The sequence below is a fragment of the Camponotus floridanus genome, unplaced genomic scaffold, assembly GCF_003227725.1.
Source record: "Camponotus floridanus strain SB8 unplaced genomic scaffold, Cflo_v7.5 scaffold24, whole genome shotgun sequence".
Lineage (NCBI taxonomy): Eukaryota > Metazoa > Arthropoda > Insecta > Hymenoptera > Formicidae > Camponotus > Camponotus floridanus.
The window spans coordinates 3,629,799-3,655,720 of NW_020229370.1; the positions used below are offsets into that span (position 1 = coordinate 3,629,799).

Consider the following 25,922-nt stretch of genomic DNA (forward strand, 5'->3'; position numbering starts at 1 on the left):
GTCTCTCTTTCTCTTTCTCTAATGCCCTACACTTGTTTTATTATCGTTATATTTTATGCCTTAAGTCAGATCGCATCTTCATCTTGGATAAAGTACGTCTAGTTTATTTCATAATTTATTTACAAAAAGTCTTAGTAAATTACACTTACAGGCATCTCCACTCGAACTAAAGTAAATAATTTAAGAACTACATGTATTTAGATATCTATAGAATAGGATACTTTGGGGTCGGGGAGAAGCTGGGACCAGGGAAAGTGTTCTGTTTAACTTATTATTTCAATAGAATCGTTTCTAATCGTATCTCCGACGAGAATTCGAGTCGTTTTTTAAACGGCTACAACACGTCGCGTGAAAACTAAACCTCATTCCGTCTCTTATAAATTCATTCTCTCTACGAAACGAGGAAATATATCAGTGGAAGGTGTGCGACGAGTTCGCGAATGCGTCTTTTCTTTTTTTTTCTTCTTTTCTGCAACTTTCTCTTGCGCAAGAGTGGGATTTTACAATTACAGATAAATGTACGTATTGTAAGAATCATCAAAATATGTGCAAGCTGACAATATATCGGTATTTGTTAATTTTACAATAACGTATGCGCGCTTTGAAAAAGCATAAAATCTTGGTTATAAATATATTATTTCCATTAGAATCGTTAATGGCACGATCGAGCTTAAATTTAAAAATTCTTTTTCTTTTTTTTTTTCATCCATTTTAATATATTCGTTTCTACATTATCGTCCAGTTTCTGTCTGTTTCTACAATGGTTGGTTTTTTCCGGCTCATCTTCCGGCTTTCTCTTCTTTCTGCTTCTTTTTTTGTCTTTTTTTTCTTCGTTATCACAACGGCATTTTAATAAATACGTTTATTTTCCAAAAAGACTGCAGTTTTAATTGGATCTGCTACTTTCAACTCTCTCTTTTACAAGAAGTCATCTTTAAAAAAAAAAAAAAAAAAGAAACGAAGGAAAAAATTTTATTGAAACTGTAAAATCTCCTACTATTTAAATAACCATTTGTAAAATTAATAATTTAAGTAATTATTTAAATGAATCAATTACTTAATGTCGCAAGCTGCATATTTTCTTTCTCTTTTTCACAGACACTATCCCCACCCCTTTTTCTACCGGCACCCCCATCCTCCGTGCATACATACGCACGCATACATGCACGCACACTCGCATGCACGCATTCCCGCATTTTTCTTTTTTCTCTAAAGCCATCTTTTACATTAGCGCACGCATATATATATGCATACGTTCCAAAGTGTGCATTGTATGCACGTGTCGCATATGCATTCGTACACAAGCATTTTTCGAATGCGCGAATGTAGGCGAACATGTATCTCCGGTCTCTACATTTTATCTCAAATATTTCCTCTCATTCTTTCACTTTCTTTCTCTATATTTTTGCGTTCCTTTCTCTCTCTCTCTCTCATTCTCTTTTTCTGAATCTCAACATTATATATATATACATACATACATACATACACGCATGCACACACGCAAATATTACACGCAATACATAAACACACACGCGCACGCACGCATGCTCCTTTTTTCCTTCTCGCTCTCTCGCATTCTCTTTCTCTCCCTTTCACTTCAATCAGCGGTTTTATCACACATGTCACATTATTTTTTCTCTTCTAGCAATGTCTTTCTTCAGTTCTAGTTCTGCCTGTGCTCCTAAAAGTCGAGACTTTTATGCGGTCCTACGACCGCAAACGTATATTTGCGCCACCGTAGCCGTAGCACAAAAATCGAATAAGATTCAATGGAAGTGTGTGTTATCTACAAAATATCTTAATTACTCGCTAATTACAGCACAAAACATGCAAATATAAAAATTTGCATTATATTATCGTTTAATATTTATATATAATCATCATCCGATATATATATATCGTCCCACATCGCACCATTTAAGGTTCGCCGATATACTTCTTGGTATATATATATATATATATATATACCAAGCATGCTATATATATATATATACTATTATGCAGTTGACCGTTGTCTCTTGTGTATGAAAGTTCGTTTTTTTCCCTTTATACTGCGTGTGTGCTTGTGTATCTGCATATACGCGTTCGCGTTTGCGCGCGTGTATCTGCTACAAGTACACGGATTACGTTGTATGTGCCTGGTGTGTACATGAATCTGTGTGTACGTGTATTTTCTATATGTGAGTGTGTGTGTGTCTGGTATGTGTTTGCATGTGTTGTATGGTGTGTGTGTGTATATGTATCTTTTTTCTTTCATTAACTATGAAATATCTTACACTATCGATATTATTCCAATTCACGAAGGGGAAGGTATACCGATAGGCGGAGATCGCATCGGGTATACCTACACGCTAACACCAATAATTAAACTTTCTTATTTCTTGTTTAATCGATATAAAACTACAATTGCGCTGCCATGGTTTTCATCAGCACTTTTGTTCCTTCACTCGTATGCGCTCTCTCGCTATGCGCGTGTCTTTCTCTCTCTCTCTCTCTCTCTTTCATTTGTTTTGTCAATTACATCTGTTTTTCTATCTTTCTTTTAAAGTTTTTTACTTTTTCATTTCCGCTTTCCACGCACTCTACATCCGTTCATACACATATTACCATCACAACGTCGTGTATATTTTATTAATCATTGTCGGCACCGTTAATAATAATATATCGCATAGTGTCCCGACAAACGATAGAAAGTTACGTGCCCCTCGAGCATTGAAACAACACGCGTGCGACTATCGCGGCGACTTGCTGATCCAGGATCTGGCTCATCACCAATGCGAGCAGGCGAGACTCGTGTTGTAGAAGGAGAGTCCGGTTATCCGGATGCCTGGCGAGATTGAGCAGCGTGCCAGCCGCACGTCGCAACATGTCGAGGCTGGTGCCCATCGATTCGGGATTGTCGCGCAAGGCCGCGAGACCGTGTTGATTGGCGACACCAAGCGCGCTCGATTCCGCCTGCTCGATGAACGCGACGAGCAACGCCACGCACGGCGTCTGCAGGGCAATGGTACGCGCGACGCCGCTGTCCGCGGCTGACAGAAAGTGTAGTAGATTCACGCCGAACTCGCGCAGCACTTGCTCCTCGCTGCGACAGAGGAGCCTGGTCAGTACGGAACATAATCTCTGTAATCGAGAATAGGGCGGCGTCGCCACCACCAGGTCAACGTTACACTCGGTCACGCATAATTTGCACAATGCCTCAAGCGCGAGTCTTTGCGGCGATAACGACGAGTTTGGGCTGACCGTCGGGAACGGATCTTGACCGTGCGCGGCCGGGCATACGGCCCAATGTAAGAGGCCGTCGAGCACCGGCCGCGAGATTTCCTCCGGATGCTGGCTCAGATCCATGTGGCCGGATATGTTGGCGGCCATCACGAGAACATTCTCCCTCACGTGATGCAGAAAGTCCCACCACCACTCGCTCTCACCCTGCAGACTACTGCATGAATCTGCAAAATCGGCGTCTTCTTCGCGATCGTAGTTGCGTGTCTTTTGCGCCCGTACCGGGTGTTCGTGGTGTAGTAGCAACAATTTGCCAAGTAAGCTGAGAAACGTGACGTTCTTTGCAAACTCAACCTCGTTGCCAGGGATAAAGGTGAGATTCCTCAAGATCGTCGACAGGCACACGCAACGGCGGGCCAAGTTGTCCTGCGTCTCCGTTACCAGGTAAAGGCTCGCCTCGTCTCTAGAGTAACTCTCGTCCTCGTAGTCGCTTATCCTCCGTCGTTTCAGCGTTCCTGCCGGATCTCTTATCTTTAAACTTGGTCCCTCCTTGTCATCTCTCGTCATGTTTTCTAGTTCGTGCTCTTCCAATGTCTCTGTCTTGATCTCAGCTTTGTCTATGGTATTGTCGACGTTACTCGCTGTCGTCGTTGCTGTCGGATCGTTCAACCCATTTTGCGTGGGCAGAGAATCCTCGTCGTTCACCTTTGACATATCGCTGCCAAAGTGCTCGCCCATATTGTTGTTCGGTTTCGTCGTCTCGCTGTCGCAATCTTTCTTAAAGCCATCATTTTTCTTCTCGAATAGCTCCCTCGTGAGATCATTCATTTCTACGGGTTCTTTCTTAATCCTCGACAATACGTCGCTCAGAGTCTTTGTCTTTTTTTTCTTGTCCAACTGCTGTTTACGTTCACCGCTCTCCTTGCTAGACTGCTTATCGCCGAGCTCGCCGGATTTGTAAGTAAAATCTAGTGTCTCATGAACACTACCACTGAAGCTGTCCGCTTTAGCTTCGTCCTTTAAATCCGTGCTGTCGACCTCCTTCTGCAGCAACGGTGGTTTCTCGTCCCTCAGCAAACGAGCAAAAGGCACCGAGCCCACTTCGGACTGAAAACACGTCACGATATATTTGGTCGCGTTCGTATCGACTTGCCACGGCTCGGTCTCCGATTCGCACTCTTGATGATCCCAAGGTCTCCGAGTATCTAGAACAAATAAATCCTCATCCCGAGGAACGATCTTGACGGGTCGACCTCTTCTCGAGAGATACGTGTAATTCGATGTCGAGAGCAGTTTTGTCCGATCCTCTGGATCGATTGGGCGCGTCACTGCGCCAAGATCCACCTCCGGACCATTTGTGGCCTGGCAATAGCGGTCGTCGTCATTCACGCACGATTCGAACATGTCGGATAGAGAACGAGAAAAATGTTCCAGCAAAACATCCAATAATCCAGGTAAGTGCGCTAACCCGAAGTAACTTACCTACAAACGCAAAATTTAATATCAATAAATTAAATTTAAATAAAGTATCTTATACTTTTTATCTTTTATTATCACATAGGCAGAAATATTCCTTATTATATATATTTTCTCTTTCTTTTAAAATTTTAAAAGAAAATTTTTTTAAAAAATTTATAGATTTTTAAAATTTTAAAATAATTGCAACAAGAAGATATACTTACAGAAGAGTCATCGAATAACAAAATGTTTAATACGTCAAGAGCCCAACAGCTTTCGGCGAGGAGGCCCGATCGCAAAGACATCATAATGCGCCAAGCTTCTGTTGGCGCCACGTCAGCGCGCGTCAATTTTCGTCGCTTGTACAAAAGAGGCGTAATCGCTTCTACACTGTCAGGAGGGAATGTCATTTCTCTCTTTGACGTTGGTTGCTGGCTGATCATAGGATTTACTCCGAGATTCTGCGTGAAATAAAATGATACTTTGTTTTATCTGCAAGATACTTTAATTGTGAAAAAAATATATGTATATATCATTTAACACAAACGATGCTATGTGATAAATTTAGTCGTGAATAATGTATTGTGTTGGCACGAGAATTAAAAACATACCGGATGATTTCCTGGTGTCGGATATAAAGAAGGGGACGGTTGATTCGTGTAACGATGATCCCACGGCGGCGGAGGCGCGTGTGCTATAGCGTTTAAAGAAGGTTGAGTCGAAGACCTGTTTGGTGGTTGGCTGGCCCACTGCTGACTACTGGTCATAGCACTGACTGGCGTGGGTGCTGGTGCGGTGGAACCGACTTGTGATGCCTGTTGCTGTTGTTGTTGTTGCTGTTGTTGTGATGGCGGTTGTGTCGGCTGACTTGGGTACTGAACTCTATTATTTCCACTATTACTATTGTATTGATTAGTTGTATTTGGCCATCCTGTAGAAAGAGATTGCATTTCTCCGTTAATCATGCTCTCTTATCTTCTTTGAAGTTAAATTTTTTTTTTCAAATTTACTCTTACAAAATATAATTTATACTTTTAAATATCTGACCTGAATACGGTGGTCGTTGCTGATTATACTGGGGATACTGTTGGTCTTTGGCAAAATCTGGGTGACGTCTAGGTTGGCTGGGTCCCGGAGGAGGCGGTGGCATATTCTTGTTAGCCGATCCACTCGTGCTATATATTTGTGTTCCAGCAGGCGCACCATACCCACTCTGCAATATACGAGATATTTAAAATTATTGACTTTAACATCTTTCTTTTTGTATATAGAGAAAGATTTTCTTAAATTTTAAGAAATAATGAGAATTAAGAATCAAATCAACTAGCTTACAAATACAAAAGTATAATATATACACGTAAGAGTGTATAATGATGTAATTATTTATGTTAACCAAGTATAATGAGTATTAACTTGTTCCTGTCGATAGTAATCTTGTGGACACGAATATGACGATGCGGCTGGTGGTTGCGAAGGTGAAGAAGGCTGACTGGTCACCGTTTGCTGTTGCACGGTGGCCGGATGAGTCTGCGGTCCCGATGGATAGCTGTTACTCCGCGCGTTGGGAGGCGTTCCTGTGGGATAGCTGGTAGGTCCCTGCTGATTACTAGTATATCTGTTGTACATGTCTTGTCCAGTAGCGTTGCTCGGCGGCATGTTACCACTCGGGTATCCCCTGTACACATGACGAAAATATATTGAATAACAGATTCATTATTGTGAAACAAAGATAAAGATGATATTTTCTTACCTGTCGACATCCGGTACATATGGAGGATAATGCGATCTTGGCGAGTATGGTTGATTAAATTCCGCTTGCTGGGACAGCGTGTTTGTCTGCGGCCGTATGTATTGATCTTGCGGATAATTTTGATAGGAACCCGTATTCTGGTAACTACCTTGTTGTATTCCTTAAAAAGTTAACGAGAAAAATAATATTGTCATAAAATTCATAACAATATATATACTTTATTAATGTGTTTGCAAATTGCGAGACATACCCTGATGAGCGGAAGGTGCGCTGCTTTGACTGGGTGGCCTAGGTGGCGGTGGCGTATATTCTGACGACGGACCACCAGGTGTACCACCCGCGTAACTACCCTGATAACTTCCATAGCCATCCATGGAAGCGTTACTCGATCCGCCAGCGGGAAAAGAGTCTTGAGAATTGGAAGAACCTGCAACAAGAGGTTTTTACAGATTCTTTTGGAACAAACAAGGAAATTTCGAAAAAAAAGAGAGTAGTTTTTACCCGGCGATGGTACGGAAGCAGTTCCCTTGGATCCCTTCTTCTTCGACCCCGCTTCGACTTGATTAATAATGGGTTGAGGATCCACTCCCCCGCGATCAAAATGACATTCGTATGCCAGCAGGTGCTTTGTATAGTGCTTACGCAATGTATAAGCTGCGCTGCTGCTCGCGCCGATGCCCAACAAGCCGGCTATATCCTTCCATGTTTTGTTTTTCGTCACCTACAGAAAAAGATTACGCACACGCGTTCCTTACTACGCTCACACGAGAACAATTTTACGTTGAATCTCACATACACGCACACACCCACATACAGACAAAAAAGATCTGCATGTCCAAAAGAAAAAGAAAAATGTACAATATAATACGGAAGATATTGCCGATGTTCCATAGCTCAAGATATTAATCTTAAAAATAATAATAATAATAAAATTGAAGAAATTAACAAAAAAATGATATTGGTACAAATTAGCAGTTTCTAAATACATGCAAATTTAAAAAAAATAAAACAAAAACAAACGAGAGATATACAATCGGAACGAATTACCGTTATTGTTACATTTCGATATTAAAAGTTTATCTTCGCTGTGTGACTATTAGAATAATTCCATATAGCACCAAGGTTTGTAGATCAGGGTGTTTCCATATTCGACTGTTGAATGACTACTTTAAGAAAAGATATGTTAAGCTTTTCTGTTTTTTTTTGTTTTCTCATGACATAGACGTAGAATATAAGAAAGGGATACTAATAGCAAAAATAGAAATTATACATATATCATGCACAATTAAACATAGATATAAAAATGAAGCATGTTCTGAGGTGTTTTGGTATTATATATATACATATATTCAGTCATTATCTATATATATATACATATATATATATATATATTTAAGTATTAAATTTAAAATTTTTTAACTGATACAAATTGTCAATCAAAACTTTATCATATATTAGACAATTTATGTTTTAGAGATTTTAACTTCAAAACATTTACTTTCAATCGTTGAGTACTTGGAACTCGACGTAAGACACCTCAAAAATACAATGTGCACAGAATAACAACCATATATGTAAAGAATGCAAAAATACATAAAAACAATATAGAAACTATGTAAGACACCGAGGGCTAGATGGAACTACACTGCACCTTGCATACCTCCATGAAGCCCCCCCTCTCCTTCACGTAGAGATATAGCCGAAATAGATCGAGGGGGTTCTTGGAGATGGTGGGACAACTAGTGATGGGTGTTCTTCGATCTTCCATGAAATTGACCAGCTTATCCAACCAGGTTCTCCGCTCCATCGAATCATCCATTTCATATAACTTTGCCAGACTATCTGGCTTCTGAAAGTCGCACACAATTTTCATGTTTTATCATGATCTTAAATGAAAATGTTACTAACATATAGATTTAATAGAAATGTTTCGTGTATATTATTGATCCAACTATATATTAAAATATAAAACAATTATTGCAAATTCTTGCAAAGCTGCGAACGTAATCCCAATTGTAGCCATATTATCTAACATGCATAAACATAATTTTCAATACTTGTATATCTTTTTTTTTTTCGTTTGATGATTGTGTGACAACAGTTGTTAACATATCTTTTATTACCATTAGTGAGACACATATACCAAATAAATCCACAGATCGTAACAAGAAGTATTAGCATTTTTAAAAAGTTTACAAGGAATTATTTTTCCCTTTAACGCATGATTAAAACATTCTTATTTAATTTAAACAATATTAAGTTTAAAAAATTAAGATGAATAGAGCAATATATGTAGCATAGTAATTTGATACATGCATTTAGTAAAAAATGTAATGCAAATAACACTGTTATTATGCAAGTAACAGAAATAAAGTTGGCAAAGAATTTGTAAAATATTGAGTGCAAGAAATAAATGTATCAATAAATAAATTGTCTTAATAAATAGTTGTGTGTGACAACTCTACATTGTGTAGTTTATGTAATATTGATAATCTGTTATAAAATATTATATATGATAAAATTATTGTATATAATTATTGTATGTTAAATTGTGCACTATATCAAGAAGATTTTGCAATCTTACAAAAGTATAGTCAACTTATTCCATTGTTCCAATATTCTATCTGATCAAAATATGTAATTAAAAGTTAATATAAATAATATTGACAAGTAACACAGAAAATATTACTCTGTAAATTAAAAAAAAAAAAGATAATTTAAATAAATTAAAAAGTTTTTTTCTAAATTAGAAATGTAATAAGAAAATTAATATATTATACTATTATTTCTATGTCCTATTAAAATAACAGTTTTAAATACATTACATGTAACTTTTATGGATAATGACATGATACTTGCAGATTAATAAGAAAATATATATATATATATACATATATCGTCTTATATATGTGTCAAGCATGAAAAATTTTAGTATAGGATAAAAATGCCTAAAGCATGGAAAAGGGATTTCGACAATGTAACAAATATTTAGTAAAAAAAAACAATAACCTTAGATCTGTATGGGTCTTGAGGCACATGACTGTTAAATACCTGTAAAATATTAAAATATTGAAAATTTATATATAATTATGTTGCAATTTTATCTGAAATCTACATAATAAACTTATACTTATTTAACACAATAAAATAAATACATGGGTAATATTATCATACGTACAGGACTAGCAGGAGTACGCGGCCAACCAGGACTGTTCATGTCTGAATATTCCTCATGAATCGAATTAATACTCGCAGCACCAGGAGACGGAACTGTACTCTGTGGTGTTGTAGGATGGCTGTGGTATCCTCCCATCATTTCCTTTCGTACTTTTGGCGTAAATGTTGGATCTTCACCAGAAGCTGTTTACAAAATATATTATATAGTTATTATATTTATTTGTACTCGCGATATTGCTTACAATGAATGAAAATTTGCAAAATTAAAAAAAAAGATCAAAATATGAAATATGTGAATTGAAAAATAATACTAACCAGCTGATGCATTGGATAACGTTGACTGTTGTGAACCTTCATCTAGAGATGTGCCATCTGGACCTGTCGTTATTACAGATGTCACAGTACCACTCGAAGTAGATATGACATTTATAGCTGACGTACCTACATGTAATCGTACAATTTTTAGTTATTTGGCATTGCATGATATGATAAAAACAAAAACTATACAACTCGAGATATTCTCGCGTACCTGAAGCGGTCGTAGTTATACCGCTGTCGTTGGAAGTTTCAGCCGTGAGATCTGCAGAGTTGTGGCTGATTGGCGTCGGTGTTGATGCAGTTTGATGTGAATTTGGTGTGGTACTTGGCGGTGGCATCGGACTGCCTTCATGATTGAGCGGCGGTGTGGCCGCTGGAGTGTGTAAGTGCGGTACCGCCGAGCTAGTAGGCGGTGGTGGTTGGTTGCTAGGTATATGATTAGGAGACGGCGGTGGTGGGCCCATGGAACTTGCTGGCGGTCCCATATTACCGATGACGGGCACACCTGGAGCACCTGGCGGCACCATCGCGGATGCACCACCGGCTCCATAAACCTGCGGTGGTCCTGGACTCGGTGGCATTCCTGGTGGTACACTGTTGAAGCCCATTTTATGCTGCAAACCAATAAAGAATGTTAGCTTGTACAATAATATAAAACATTATCGTTATTATGTTATTAAGAAACTGTTTATTACCGTGTATGGTGGATATTGTACCAAGTTATTGGGTCTATTGGGGGGTTGATACTGATTATTGGGTGGCGGTTGTGAGTTTGCAGGTGTCGGATATCCTTGTGGAAACTGCATATGAGGACGCGGTGGTGGATACGTAGATTGCGCGTGATAACCCCCAGGTTGACCCGCAGCTGTTCCACCAGCTGCATAGCTCATCCCGCCACCCATTGGGCTGATCCCACCGAGAGCCGTCGAGCCGGGTCCCGGTTGGACTACGCCAGGACCAGTGTTGTTCATTTTGTAGCTGTGCATGTGTGGCGAAGGACCCAATGGTTGTTGGTACGCCCCTGAAATCAATGACAATTTTACTATTATTATTGATTTTTATAATATGAGACAATCTGCATTAAAATACTTGAATCTGCTTGAAAATTAATCAATTTTCACAAGAAGAAATAAGTGCCAGAAAAAGAATGGAAATGATACCTTGAGTGGTCATGGGAGAATGACTCATGCGTGGTGCTGGTCCACTACCATCCGACTGGCTACTCGACGGACGTGGAGGCATCTGAACGTTTTGTTGGCCTGTACATTCAAGGATAAATTTATATAATTTAAATAAATACTCTCTGCAATATCATATATACATGTAATATAGAAAGAAGAGAAAAATGACGATATAAAATAACTTTTGCAATAACATCCAAATTTTCTTCTTTTCAATATCACTCTATTGAGAAAAAACACTGAGATAATTTACTCTCGAGTATTACATTAAAATATATGCTATGCGGAATATTCCAATAAAAACTGTGAGATATAACAGTGAGATACTCTATGACAAAAATTGATTCTTAATTTATCGCAATGTGTAATCAAGGAAACACGTCTATGATCTATATGGAACATTCCGCATCGCATAATATCTGTAATTATAAATTTTATCACTAAATACAAATGCGAGTGAAAAGAGAGACAGACGTAAAAAAGACCGACCAACAGCAGGGGACATCGAGCGAGAACCTGTGGATCCTGTAGGCGACGGGGTAGGTCTCATCCCCTGAGAATTCGGTGTCCCTGGGCAAGCTGGTCCATTCGAACTATCGTTACTATTCTGTCCTGATAATTCCTGCAAATCAAATTAAATCATGTAACAATAGTTTATGATAGAAAAAAAGATTAATTATTTAGAGATTGAAAAAAGAAGTGACACGAAACTGTCAATCGCAGAAATAAAGTGTAGCAAATTTTAGTAGGAATTTCACCGCATCTTTAACTGTGTTTAGCCTACAACAATAAATACGGTAAACTGTCTCTTGCGTACTTATGTACATATGACAAGTTTAAACAGCTAATATATAATTTATAGAAATACAACTTTTACACTATTCCACACTTGGTGCACATGATTAATCTGTAAATATCAATTGCAGCTTTGTAAAGTAGGTCATTGTTTTGTAACAGAATCCACTCTCATAAGACTATGGCAACAATTTATTCATGCATTACGATATACAGAGAAAACGAGAAGCACTTTTTGATATAGACAGATTACAATCGTAGTCTACACTCGAATCGTGTGAAAACGAGGAGCTACCGAGAGAAAACCCACAAGGATCACCTCTCGATTGCTCAGCGCGCAAACGAGGGAGACTCACGAGGAGTCCGCTTCATGTTCATCGTCATGCTAGTTCTTTTAACGCGATTCATCTTCGTTGCCACGAAGGTGACTTTGTGCATCGGGCGGTGCTCGGATAATCGCGTGCGTTTGAAAAATCAATCGATGCCGATATTACGACGAGAACGAGAACAACGACGACGACGATGACGATGACAGCGACGATGTCGCTCGTGTTATTCGCGCGCGCAGCGGTTAATATCGCTCACAAATGCTCTTGTCACACTATCACGTCCCGTGTTGCGAACGAAGGTGGAAGGCGAAACGCTCGGTGGTGGTATACGACGATGATCGTCGTCGTTGTCGTCGTCGTCATCGTTGCAACGATGGCACGCGGCGTCGTTCTCGATTCACAATACACGAAATACACAACACACACCGTGTATATCCCCGGTCGAAATCGCGTATGCATGTGCCCGCGTGTATACGCACTTCTTACGGATCTGTCCGTCACACAACGAGCATCGCAACGAGCGGCTGCTGCGTGTGCGTGAATACGCGCGAGCGCGCGCGCGCGTGTGTGTGTATGCGCGCTGAGGAGGGATAGGTAGGAGAAAGAGAGTGGAACGGAAGAGACGGAAGAGGATGGATGTGGAACCCGAGGGAAGGAAAGAGAGAAGCGGATAGATTAGACGGGAAGGGATAGAGAGAAAGAGAGAGAGAGAGAGAGAGACGGAGAAAGAGGCAAAGGGAGCGGAGCGAGGCCGAGGAGAACGAAAGAAAATTCAGGCACATCGTTACACCTACCAGGCCGCGTATAGCTGCTCCGTGCGGATGGCGATTAAACACTTCCTCGGGCGTACGAGCGAACGTACGGTACATAGGCCGTCCGGTACAAGGACTCTCGGCATGACGCGAGAGATCGAAGGAGAGGCGTTACCCGGCTCTCCACTTAAAGCACGACGAGTAGCAACCGAGAGAGCGAGAGCGAGAGAGAGAGAGAGAGAGAGAAAGAGAGAGAGAGAGCGAGTAAGAAAGAGAAGCGGAAACGTATTTTGCTCCGTATATAGTTGCGCTTTCACATGTTTGTCAAACTGCGTGGAGTAATGCACGCGCAAGAGAGAGAAAGAAAGAAAGAGAGAGAGAGAGAGAGAGAGAGAGAGAGAAAATGTTGTCAAAGATATTCGCTGCCACGAGCGAGAATTATCGCACCAGTGCGCCGCTGGCGTACCGATCAAACGAGAGCATTATATTCCTGGTGGGTCGGACGCTGCCTATTCCGTCGTCGCTTTTCCGCCGTGTGTCCTAGCTCTCCTCGAGCGTCGCATGTCGTGTCAATAATTCTCCCAACGAGCTCGGTGTCACGGGACGCGGCTGGTGCAACTTCGGAGGGACACGTAGGATTACGTAGTGGTATAATATCTCTCGCTCGCGCGCGCGTCCTCGTCCTCGTCCCCGTATCTGTGCGTGCATGCGTGTGTGCCTGCCTTGCCTGCCTGCTCGATCGTCCGTCTGTCTCTACGTGCGTGCGTGCGTGCGTGCGTGCGTGCGTGCGTGCGCGCGTGCTACACGCGTCAAACAGGTTATAATCCGCGCTCGGGGCCGCGACGAGCGATGCAAAGGCGCGCGATGCACAGTAACGAACGTGTCGCGTTCGGCGACGAGAGATTCCTCGATCGGGGTCGGCCTCGTCGTTGAGACTTCGGTTTACAGATTTCGCGTCTAGCTAGCTGGCTCGGCTCGTCGCTGGCTTGTTGGAGGGCGTTCTTTCGTGGCGCGGCAAGCGCTCGCTCGGCGCCGCTCGGTCGTTTCCGCCTCGACCGAGCTTCGACCGTATGCCAGCGAATCGTTCCCAAAAGCCCGACTGTGTCTCGGGAACTCTATCCAAGTCGATATTCTCGTATATATACGTATACACGTGTATATACGCGTACATGTACGTATGACGTATAACGTATATACGCTCGGATCCCATCGTATTTGTCCCCGTTGAAATTTTCCATCGTCCTTTCATACATTTTGACTCGTCCTCGCGTCTCGTCATTTTCCCTCGGAGAGATCGCGGGACGCCGACTCGTCGTCGACTCTGTCGCGAATTCATCGAATGCACGGTACATAGATCGCCGTGTCGGGGATGAGTGTTGGGACGCACACGTATGTACGTGCGAGCCCGTAGGAGCGCAGCCGCTCGTGTGGTTGGCGGCAAGCGATCGGCGAGCGTCGCGCGACTTCGGCGCTTTTCGATCGGCGAATTCGTGTTCGTGTGTGCCCCAGTAAAGCTCGAACATCGAGGGGTTCGTGTCTATATGCCATCTCGTCGTGTTCTATGCAAAATAAACGTTTTCCATATTCTAGCGCAAAATCTCCCGAGCGCGCGTGAAAATGGAAAATATACAATGTCATTCGTGTAAATTGGAGTATCGAATAAAATAAAAGCGGATCTCGCAAAAGGGAATGTAACATGTTAAAATTCATCTATTTTTATGTAAGAGTAACAGGCGATATTTATAACGCTAAATATATGCAGTTATTTTCGAGTCTGTAATATGACAATCTTGATATTATTTGGACGTTTGATGCTAAAAATATGGAAATTCACTGCTCTTGTTTTTTAGGACGAAAAGCGAAAGCTCTTATTCCGTTTTTAGCGCGTTCGATTCGGATGAAATCGATCGGTCCAGATGAATGTAAAAAGGTTCTCTAATCCTTCCTAAATTTTTTTCAAATTTTTTTACCCCGCACGTGGCTTTTCCATGTAACTGTCAAAAGTAACATTGAATCTTTTGAGAATTTCCGTAAATTTTTGACCCGTTATTTTATATCTGACTTTCAAATTATATTATATTTGTATGAAACATTTCAAAGAACAAAGGTCGATCCGAGTTCAAGCGAATCAAAAGCGTTTTTTTGCCCCGCACGTGGCTTATCTAACTATGTCAAAAATAGCATTGAATCTTTTGAAAATATGATTCTCTAAAAATTCAACCAAAAACGAAATGCAAGAATAACATACAATTTCCGCGAATTTTTTGACTCGTTATTTCACATCCGATTTCCAAATTATTTTATATATTTGTACGAAACATTTCAAAGAACGAAAATCGATTCGAGTCCAAGTGAATCAAAAGCGTTTTTTTACTCGCACGTGGCTTTTCCAAGTAACTGTCAAAAGTATACATTGAATCTTTTGAAAAATATGATTCTTTAAAAATTCAACCAAAAACGAAATGCAAGAATAATATACAATTTCCGTGAATTTTTTCAAATTTTTTTACCCCGCACGTGGCTTTTCCAAATAACTGTCAAAAGTAGCATTGAATCTTTGGAAAATATGATTCTCTAAAAATTCAACCAAAAACGAAATGCAAGAATAATATACAATTTCCACGAATTTTTTAGCTCGTTATTTTACATCCGATTTCCAAATTATTTTATATATTTGTACGAAATATTTCAAAAACGAAAATCGATCCGAGTCCAAGTGAACCAAAAGCGTTTGATTCACACAAATCCATTGTCACAAAAAGTCCACGGCATCCGCGGGAATGTTTACGTTATCGGATGACTAAAGTTAATCCGTTCGATACGCGCGCTGAACTTGAGCGATATGTAACGAGTGCGCGAGTGTGCGTGTTAGAAAGAGGTCCCGATCGGTATCTCTCTTTCTCGGCCCGCTGAGCGAGATGTGCGTGAATGAAAACGTAAATAACGGGGGGCGCGAGGGGGTACACGGCTATTTACCCGTGTTCTCTCTCGCGAGGGAGGAGCGCGAATCGCAAAGGTTACGTAACATTATTTTTATCTGCCAGTCGCCGTAATGTTATTATCCCGTCAACTGCGACAATAACTGAATCCTCGAGGTTCATTCAACTCTATCGAGAGAGAGAGAGAGAGAGAGAGAGAGGGAGAGAGAAGAGTAGCGTACATCAAGAGCCGATATCGAAGTCGGTTATCGAAGGCGCGATAATTTCCTTTTAAATTCCGTTTGGGAGATTCTTATCCTTGTTCGCGATACATGTGATTAGCGTAAACAGTCTTTTTTTTCTTCCTATTTGCTTACGAAACGCAAGATCGAACCCGAAGATTACAACCCGCTCAAAGATCACCTGTAGCAGACTAAATACCATGTGTTCCCATCAGACGTGTTTACATTGGATCGTCTGCTACTACTCGTTCACGGATTAGTTTTACGCGTCGCGAGTTGGAGCTCCGCTACTCGATGCACATTGACGTTTATTGACCGTATACCACACACCGTGACCGTACATAAAGCATCTACCGTTTATGGCCGTTTTTATGCCATCGAGAACAATTTTTCCAAACTTTACTCCCTTTCCTTACGAATTCAGTCCCTTTCCTCGCGACAGTCTTCTAACTTTGAAGAGAAACGGAGAGGAATTTTTCCACGGGGAAAAATGCGTCCCTTCCCGCCGCTAACGTCGTTTCGCAAAGCTTATGGTTTTTTTTTCATAACAAACATCGAAAACTAAAAAAAAAAAAATAAAATATATATGTCTATTTTTCCATCCCTACAATTTTATCGAAAGATGTGTACAAAATTAATAGTGGGAATGAAGCGCAATTTTTCATCTCTCGAGTAAAAATTCCCCGGGTTTATTTGGGCTGCAAATTTGAATTTCGCTCGCGAGAAAGAAAAATCCTTTTCCTCGTTGCACAACGAGCTGGGGAATCGAGTCGCGCTAAAAGTAACATGGCGGGCACCCGCCGAGAGCGCATGTACTCCGCGAACGATTCGCGCGATTAACTTAAAGATCGCGAGCTCCCGCCACCCTGACGATCGAGCCGACGATCGTTCTATTCCCCTTGGAACGCAACGCGCGGAATATTATTTCGAGGAGAGTATCTCTCTCGCGACGCTCTCGCTCCGAGAGAGAGAGAGAGAGAAAGAACCAGGGGATGGCTTCCGTTGCCGCGACAGCCACGGGCGTCCGAAAACTCTTCATCGGGGTGCGGACGCAGCGATAATCCTGCAATAATATCGCTTCCTTTCGCTCCTTCCTTGATATATCCGCGTGGTAGATACATTTCAATTACTAGTTCGACGCCTCGAAACCGCGCCGTGGGAGCGCAAGAAGTTCGATAGCGTGTCGCAGAGTGACAGTCGCATGATCCGGCGAACCGAATATAGCCGAGCACGACGCAAAACGTCACGTCTTTCACGAGGGGGAGGAAAGGGGGGCGGGAGGGGGAGGGAGGGAGGGAGAGAGAGAAAGAGAGGAGGGATTACCCACGGCTGTCGCTGTCGTCGATTTCGACCAATCGCGCTCGCCCTTGCGTCGTATCCCGCTCGGTTCTTTCGCTCACCCGCCCATGTAAACGCGACGAAGTGGTGGGGGACCGGGAGGGGGAGGAGGAGGGAAACCCGGGGCGAGGGATAGGAGCGGGAGAACGGAGGGGAAGCCGCTAATATCTGGGGCTCCGGCGGCCGCGCAACTCGCGCCCTAATCGAACTCCACGAGTCGCCGCTACTCTCCGTCCCCCACCGTCGTGCTACTCTTCCTCCCCTCGCGCTCTTCCGCTCCTTGCTCATCCTCCCCCTTCCTCCTCCTCCTCCTCCTTCGTTGTCACTTCTCCTCGCAACCTAATCCTCGCGCGCTGCGAAGCGAGAGGCATCCCTTTCGCTCACTCTCGCTTGCTCTTTTCGTCGGGGAGATACTTGGCCGAGGGTCTGCGTCGAGATACCGTGTCAAAAATCAAATGATATTTCATAAGACAGAGAACTGGTCGATGATCGATCATTGGTCCCGTCATTAAATGATTCCGTCGCAGGAGATTGGCGTCCTTACGTTAAACGGACGATGTACAGGCACACACACACACATACACGCACGTGCATGTAACTTAGATATATGCGGTATTAAATTTCGCATCAGTGTAGAATCGCTTCTGCGATGGAGGAATAGAATAGATTCGAGTCGTATACGAGTTTCCTGTGACGCGATTTCATTCTTGTCATGACGGGGATTATGCAATTGCCGGCAAAAACTTGTTTGCCACGTTCTCGGTACTTTAAGCTTTTTTACTGCACGCGTATTTGAACCTTGAGAAAGAGGCGCTTTAAATGTAGTGTCGATGGCACTTGTTTCTTTAGCATTGAAATAAAATTATTTTTAAAAACATGTACGTACATATATATATATATATATATATATACATATACAAAAACTCACCCCAGAATCAATTCCTTGAGTATTTGGTGTCGTAGCTCGCTGTTGCAGATTGTGGAAAGCCTAAAAAAAAAACGCCATGTTGTAAATTTATTTATTGTTACATTATGAAAATATTCTAACAAGCATATAGATTCTTAATATTAAGTCATGTCATCGTGGTTCTTTTTTTTAATTTTAAAATAACTCCTCTCTTGCAAATTATTAACAAATCAATTACTTTTTCCTCTCTGTCTTTGTCATACATATGTGCTTTCTTAAATACACATTTCGAATAAACTTTATAAAATTCGTGTTGCATTATAAATTTGTATAATAAAACGCAACAAGAGATTAGATTTGTTGATATGAAACGTCTACGCATATATGTGCATACATTAACATTTCCATAATTCATATATATCATTAATATATATTTGCATTATAAAATATTTGTATGTAGTGATTAAAAAATCTATTAGGCAAATATTGTTTCGTGTCAACAATTATTAAATCAAGTTTACTTGCAACAGATAATTCACATCAAGATATTTTTCTTGATTTTATAAAGAAATACATTATTTTCACAAATACACCATTTTTTACATTTAAATTATCACATGTAATTATTTGTCGTAGAATGTGGTGTACGTTAATAATTATCTAAAATTTTGGTAACATTTCCAATGAAATTAGACATAGAGGGTGTATCGATGACTTCGAATTATATAAATTTTAGCAACATTCACCTGAGATTGACCGGTAGCTTGTGGTTGTGGCGATGCAGCTGGTGGTGGAGCCGGGGACTGAGACAGAGCTCGTTGCGGCGATTGACCGGATGGAGTGACCTGATTACTCGGTGGTGGAGGTGGATTTGGCGGACCACCTTGATTCCATCCCCTTTGTTCCGTGTATAAGCTTGAGGGATGACTGGTTTGCGTCGTATAAGAGTTTAGCTAAAAAAGAAAATATATATATATATATACGTATGTCAAACATCTCGTAAAAGCAGCAACTTATTTTAATATTTTTTAGTATTTTTAAATTAAAAGTCACCAATTAGATTCGATAAAACGGTTTACCTGATGATGACTATAAGGTGCGTGAGGTCTCGTAGGAGAGGAATATCGTTGGGCATATTGTTGATACTGCATAGATGTCGGAGAGCTCTGTCCTCCTGGGCCCGCGTGCAATCTCGGCGAACCCTGTCAATTTGGGAAGCAGACAGTCGAATTAGACTCACGTGCTACGTGTTTGGGGAGAGCAAAGACTCGCAAAGAAGACTAGAGCTAGGTTTGACCACGACTGGTCGGTCGCGCGAAAAGGCGTAAATTTACCGTTTGCGGAGGACGCTGGCTAGGTTGCGGATACACCGGTGGCACGACCGGTGGCCTCTGCATAGGCCACGGTTGCTGATACGGCTCGGAGCCCATTCCGGGATAATTGCCGTGAAACCGATGCATCGACGGAGTGGAGGCCTGCAGCAACTGATTCAACGTCGGGGTGGGACCAGCGGTCGGGGACATACCCTGTCCGGAGAGAAACGGACTCCTCGGCTGGCCGGAGAAGTTTCCTGGGCTGGCGTAGGCGAGGCGCGACTCGATCTTGGAGCCGGGATAGTGCTCCTCCATCTCGGCCCGGTGCGCCCGCTCGCTCTCGTGCATCAAGTGTTTACCATAATCGAGCTGCTTGCCGGGAAAGTCCGCGTGCTTGGTGACGTACTCCGGTAGCTGCTTGCCGGGCGGATAGTCGGCCGCGGCCGCGGCCGCGAGCGATTTGGTCGCGGCGAAGGCCTCGCTGGCAGATTTGTTGTTGCTGTATTCGTCGGCGTAGTCGCGCATAACGTTAACGTTTGGCGCGAACGGATGTCCCGGGTGGGCGCCGGGATGGCCGGGCGCGTCGTGCGCCTCCTGTTTGCCGACGGGCTCCTGGGGCGCCTCGCGCGGCGACTTGACCTCACCGACACCGACACCGACACCGGCGGCACCGTGTCCGCCAATGTCCTCGCGGTATTGACTCATCTCGTAGCCCGTCGTCGTGTCCCCGCCGCCGCCGCCGCGATTCACATATTTAAGCAGCTGGGCCGCGCCCCGGGACACTTTATCGTCCGACTCAGAATCCAGCTGCTGCTTCGCACTGGCACTCGCACTATTCGCACCACCTACTTGCGTACGCTTCTGTGCGCATTTCACAGACTCGTTCAGCTTCACATCGTTTTGTTGGCTCTCGGCTTGCGTCGCAGCCATGTTCTCTCCTCACCTCACGGAGCCATCGTCGTTTTCGTAAACTGGCCAATCGCGGGACCTCGTGCGCGCCTCGGGCCAAGTACTACGTACTCGAAATCGAAATACCGATTAGTCGAACGGCTCGCGTCGCGGCAACCGCCTCCCTGAACATTCTCGATCGTCCGCGTCTTGATTCAGCGCCGAGATCGCCCGATATCGCTTCCTCGCGCTCTCAAAGGACGGCCAACCAAAAAAAAACTCGTCCGCGAACGTCAAAAGCAGCGTCGCATGTCGTACGCCATCTCGCGGCCGCGAGGCCAGTCGAGCCTCCTCGAGTCGAATCGCCTGAGAATCCAAAGGCCGCCGTTTCCAATCGCGCTCCGTTCCCTGAGTCCCCGAAAGCAAGCCCCGTTTCCAATCTTTTCCCAACTTTTCCACCTCGACTCGCAACTTTATCGTTTCGCCATCGCTCGTTTCCAATTATTCCTTCGTTATTATTTATTTATTTGCTCTTCGTTCATTTATATTCGACTTTGCAACGGCAGTTTTGCGCCTCGACTTTCCGATCGAACGCGTCGCATCTAGATCTATTCGCGCGTTCGTGACTGTTGCTTCCGAGAAGAATTGGCAATGTTATCGCGCGTTATCGTCAGCCAGGGAACGCGAAGCGGAAGATTACGTTACGTTCCGTTAATCTCGCATTTTCAATCAAGCAGCTGTCAAACTATCGAAAATTTCGTTGAACGAAATTGTCAAAATTGATGGCCCTCGTGTACGAATACATCTGCATGCGATGTCGACTACTTTGACCCGGAAGTAGCTATCTGAGCTTCAAAGGCATTCGCGACGCTGTCCTGTATTAGTGTCCGAGCATTTACACGTTTACGGTTACCTAGATTCATTCGTGCGAATAAATCTCTCCATTTTTGTTTCCATCTCTCCTTTTCTTCCCAAGATAATCTAGATACGTACATCATTTTAAGGTAGAAGAGAACGCGAAAGTCAACTACGAGAGGCAGAAACAAATCTAATATTCCGAATCGAGCAATTTTTCAACATTTTTTCTGATACCCTGCTGCAACTGCTTCGTCGCGATACTTCAATGCACGAGAAATTTGTTCTTGCACTTTATTTTGCATTTAAAATAAAATATATATAGATATACATACGTATGTATCATACTTTGACATTGAACGAGGGTGCGTGGAAAGTGCAGCTAAAATGAACAAACTTAATTTAGTCGTGTGTTTACATCACAAAGTTATCGCGCGAGCGATCGACGAAACAACCGCAGCGGCCATTTGCATTCGCGGGACGGACTCTCCGTCCGAATGGAGAACGGATTGTCCCGATTGTGGAACGCATCTTGGCGTACGCGCTGCATCTTTTTGCCGTTTGTAAAATGGCGAGGGCGAGTAATGACGTATCGAGGATCGTGTGCGCGAATATCATTCAGGAGAACAAGAAGAGGCTGCTCGAGGCGCGAATTAAGAATCAGGTATTGCCCCATAAGGTAATTTTATCTATACTGAACTCTAGGAATCGAGAAAGCATATCTAGTGTCCGTAGGGTACCGTTCGATCTATTGTGTTTATGTTATTGTAGACGAATGTTTGCGAATTTTACATATACTTATTAATGTTATTTGACATATATCGATTCGTCTTTTAGGGAAAGAACCGAGCTAGGCAGGACCTGAACAAATTGTTTAGCAAACTCAATCAGACTGTGGGGACAAACTTGGTGAAAACGTCAGAAAAGTTTAACCTGCCATGTTACAGTACGAGCGTGAGTATAATTGTTCTCATCGATCTTTGCAACGAAATACATAACGATATAGATTCGTGTACTTTGTTTAGGTTACTGCAAAATGTTGGTACGGTCCAGTTCTGGGTTTTCCACCTGGATCTTGGTGGGGCATACGCATGGACTGCTCTAGGGATCATATGCACGATCCGTTTGATGCCGACGTACACGAAGGATCGTTTGGTGTTGTTTCAGTTTGCACTTCTCATACCAATATGAACGAGGATGTGGATCTTGGTGATTTTCTCACGCTCACAGGTCAGATGTATCGCGAGGAGCAACCTGGCGCCGATCCCTTCATTCGCAACTACAAGAATCAGATACCGTTAAGATTAATCAGAAGCTACAGTCTGCAAGACGACATCGCGCCAAACACAGGTTATAGATATGACGGACTCTATATAGTTATAGGCTGTTGGATAGGCGTAGCTTCGAATGGAACCAAGTACAATAAGTTTGCTCTAATGCGTTTGGCCGACCAAGACCCGCCAAGCTGGAACAAATCAAACTCGGAAGATTTAATTTCCGCGCGACAATGCGATCCGTTATCGAAATCAAACCACTCGAATGCGTATGATTTGAGAAAATGTTCGTATAACATTAGCGGTATTTGCGGCAAGCGAAAACTCAGCCACAGAGATGATTTATCAGTTGCGAAAATGGCTTCGTTTGTAGATATCGGTCGAAAATCTGTACCTGAAAGTTTTATCGTCACGCGTCATGTTTTTAAGAAACAACCGAGTAATGCGGAAAACACAACGTCGACCATCCTATCCGATCAAAAGACATTAACGTGCATGGGTACGTCAGCTGCTAAAACTCACAGTACAAATATCTCGATACGCATGGGTTTATACGAATCGTCGCATAACGCTCAAGACGCAAAGAAGAATGTTTCGACAATGTTGCACAAGCCGTCCAAGTCGATCGATATCGCTATTCGTACGGCATTGGATATGGAGAACATTCGTTTGACATCGAAAGAGGATAATAAACTCTTCACGAGGCTAGATGCGGATAAACCGCTGAATAGTCCTCAACTAAATGAAAATGTATCTTGTAATGGATATATCGTGACTGAGAACGCAAACGAAATTATTTGCCCATTGAAGAAACGCAAAAATTTGCAAATTTTAAACTCGGAACATTTGCATTCCTCCGTCTTGTCTACATCGCTAAATAGTCTCGAAAATGATGCAAACGTTATCGAGCATAAAGAACAACTTGAAAATATTCAGCAATATTTAGATTCACCAAATTTAAATTCCAGTAATGAATTGGATATACAGATGTCAAACCCTAGTCCCCCCCTAGACGAATCAATTTCGAGGAACTTGATCACAATGCACGAAAAAGTTTCCAAACACCATGATATTTTGGATATATCGAATGAATCGCTTTGCGCGCAAAACATAAAATCCTTGGATTCTTTGACACCAGATAAGATCTTGAACTTGATTAATAAGGAGAAGCATCATCCTCTATCCAAGTTATTGATTGGAAATGTGATAGGAATAACTAGTGAAGAATGTGCAATGTTGGATGAATCAAAGATAAACTTGGATTCCAAGAGCAAGATGCATATATCGTCAAAGGTAAATCTTAAGAAAAGACGCAAAAAAGGAGATAATATAAAAGAAAATGTCGCGTGTCTGGACAACAGAAGATACTGTAAATATTCCAAATCCAAGAGATTATCTTGGAAGGTGCAATCGGATGCGGGAAAATTTGACAAGACTTTACCTAGCGTGGATCGCCAATCATGCAACGATGCAAATCAGAAATGTAACAATAATACAAGGAAGAGCGATATACCCAAGAAGAGCAACGAGTATTTATCACCGTTTCGCGTACAAGCTTCGCTTCAGACTATCGCCCAACATACTCGTAGTTCGTATGACATAAAGACTCGTCTTAGGACCGATAAAGGCGCGATGGGCTCGATGAAACAAAAGTTTTCCGATTCGTCGACTAAAAAGAGCAGATATAAGAAACGAGATAGAGAAATCGCCAACTTGTCGATAGACGCCAATTTTAGTCCTATAACTCGCGGACCAAGAAATAGGAGATTACGATGCAAAAACACTACGTACGCAAACAAGAGATGTTGTAGCACTTTCAATACCGTGATTTATTCGCCTAGCAAACGATGCAAGTCTAGCTTTAAACGAAAGAGCAAATTGACTAAGGTAAAACGTACCAGTGATGGACAAGCTAAGAGCAGAGATAGGATATCTGACGCTTTGCATACAAATGTTAAAGATATGAACGATACGACCGAAAAGCAGAAAAATTTCGAGGCTGCCGCCAACAACGATAGTGCGAATAAAGATTACAATCGTAATAATGTCAGCAAAAGGAAGGAGAATAGAGTTGCAACGGTTGGCGACGATGATCGTAACATCTCCAAGGCTTCCTTCGACAGAGGCCTTCGAAAGAAACTGACGATCCCTTTATCGCATCGCGCTGCTCAAACGCCACTCTTACACTATTTTCATAAGAAACAGGCTCAGAAACCCAGAACAATGGACGCGACGACGCAATGCAAACTCGTCTCCGAGAACCCAGAGGTCTTTGTTATCGGACAGCTGAACGATCAAAAGGCTATCTTGAAGATGGAGTTGGACAAATACAAGAAGATGATGAGATCGGAATCTATATGCGATGCAACAGACAACGATCGAGTATTCCAAATTTGTCAAACAGCACGACTTGCTGCTTCTGCAAAGAAGAATAACGTGAAGCGCAACGAAGAACAGACGGATTTCTCCCAGGATAGAACGTCGGCCTTTGTGCCTGTGACGAACGCGTTTGACACTGATTTGCGAATCGCACGGCTCAGGTCGATCGGCTTCAAGCCTATTATTGAACCAAGGTCCCCGCTTGAAATTGTCGCGTACGATTCCGAGCTTGACCAAAATCCTACCTTCGTGACTACGAGCAAAGTAACGAAGCGAGATGTTGCCGAGAGATACGACAAGTACGCCAGTGAAGACGATAATGCGGTCATTTACATGGATGATGAATTGCAATATCGAGATATCGAGGAAGAGGAGGAGGAGGAGGAGGAGGAGGAAGAAGAAGAAGAAGAAGAAGAGGAGGAGGAGGAGCAGGAGGAGGAAGACGAGGAGGAAGACGAGGAGGAGGATAACGATAAAGCATCGGCAAACATGATGAAATCGAAAGTACGATCAAAGAACAATGTGTTTCCGGAAAACTTGGAATCTCCGTGGCACGGTTGGAAAAAGATTGTGGCGAACAATCGATCGTATTGGATCGGCTGGTAGTAGTTGTAAATTGTTGTTGTATAAATGCTTCTTCACTGCAATCAGAAAAATGAACATGTTTCATCCAAACGTGTGTACAATATTTTGTATCTTTATTCTTCTTTTTTGCCAAAAATTGAAGGCTGTTGATAACATTTTAAATTATTTTTCTAACAATAATAATACGATATTCGAGTTGACTAACATATTTTTAAGAAAACATTGACAGATTATTATTGTA

General features: G+C 42.4%; 2 protein-coding genes across 7 annotated transcripts; one reads left to right on the top strand and one right to left on the bottom strand.

Moving 5' to 3' along the window:
* Positions 1 to 30: 30 nt before the first annotated feature.
* On the bottom strand, positions 31 to 21,067 carry LOC105256598 (trithorax group protein osa). 5 transcript variants are annotated; one of them, XM_011266670.3, is made up of 20 exons: positions 19,722 to 21,067; positions 19,467 to 19,589; positions 19,134 to 19,340; positions 18,409 to 18,468; positions 11,581 to 11,728; positions 11,086 to 11,184; positions 10,621 to 10,946; positions 10,137 to 10,539; positions 9,923 to 10,048; positions 9,609 to 9,790; positions 9,440 to 9,481; positions 8,091 to 8,279; positions 6,932 to 7,151; positions 6,681 to 6,857; positions 6,431 to 6,590; positions 6,094 to 6,355; positions 5,728 to 5,893; positions 5,292 to 5,611; positions 4,905 to 5,141; positions 31 to 4,704 (listed from the first exon to the last, which is right to left on the bottom strand). In XM_011266670.3, the coding sequence occupies exons 1-20, from the start codon at positions 20,628 to 20,630 to the stop codon at positions 2,695 to 2,697; spliced, it is 6,366 nt and encodes a 2,121-aa protein (XP_011264972.1). In that variant the 5' UTR covers positions 20,631 to 21,067; the 3' UTR covers positions 31 to 2,694. The 5 variants fall into 5 exon arrangements, with proteins under 5 accessions (XP_011264972.1, XP_011264971.1, XP_011264974.1 ...); XM_011266669.3 differs by having other exon boundaries at positions 8,082 to 8,279; XM_011266672.3 differs by having other exon boundaries at positions 8,082 to 8,279; positions 11,596 to 11,728; positions 19,722 to 21,066.
* A 96-nt stretch (positions 21,068 to 21,163) lies between these two features.
* LOC105256597 (probable E3 ubiquitin-protein ligase bre1) lies at positions 21,164 to 25,896 on the top strand. Of its 2 annotated transcripts, none has more exons than XM_011266667.3 (3): positions 21,164 to 22,122; positions 22,281 to 22,397; positions 22,469 to 25,896. In XM_011266667.3, the coding sequence occupies exons 1-3, from the start codon at positions 22,012 to 22,014 to the stop codon at positions 25,700 to 25,702; spliced, it is 3,462 nt and encodes a 1,153-aa protein (XP_011264969.2). In that variant the 5' UTR covers positions 21,164 to 22,011; the 3' UTR covers positions 25,703 to 25,896. The 2 variants fall into 2 exon arrangements, with proteins under 2 accessions (XP_011264969.2, XP_011264970.2); XM_011266668.3 differs by having other exon boundaries at positions 21,165 to 22,107.
* Positions 25,897 to 25,922: the final 26 nt, after the last annotated feature.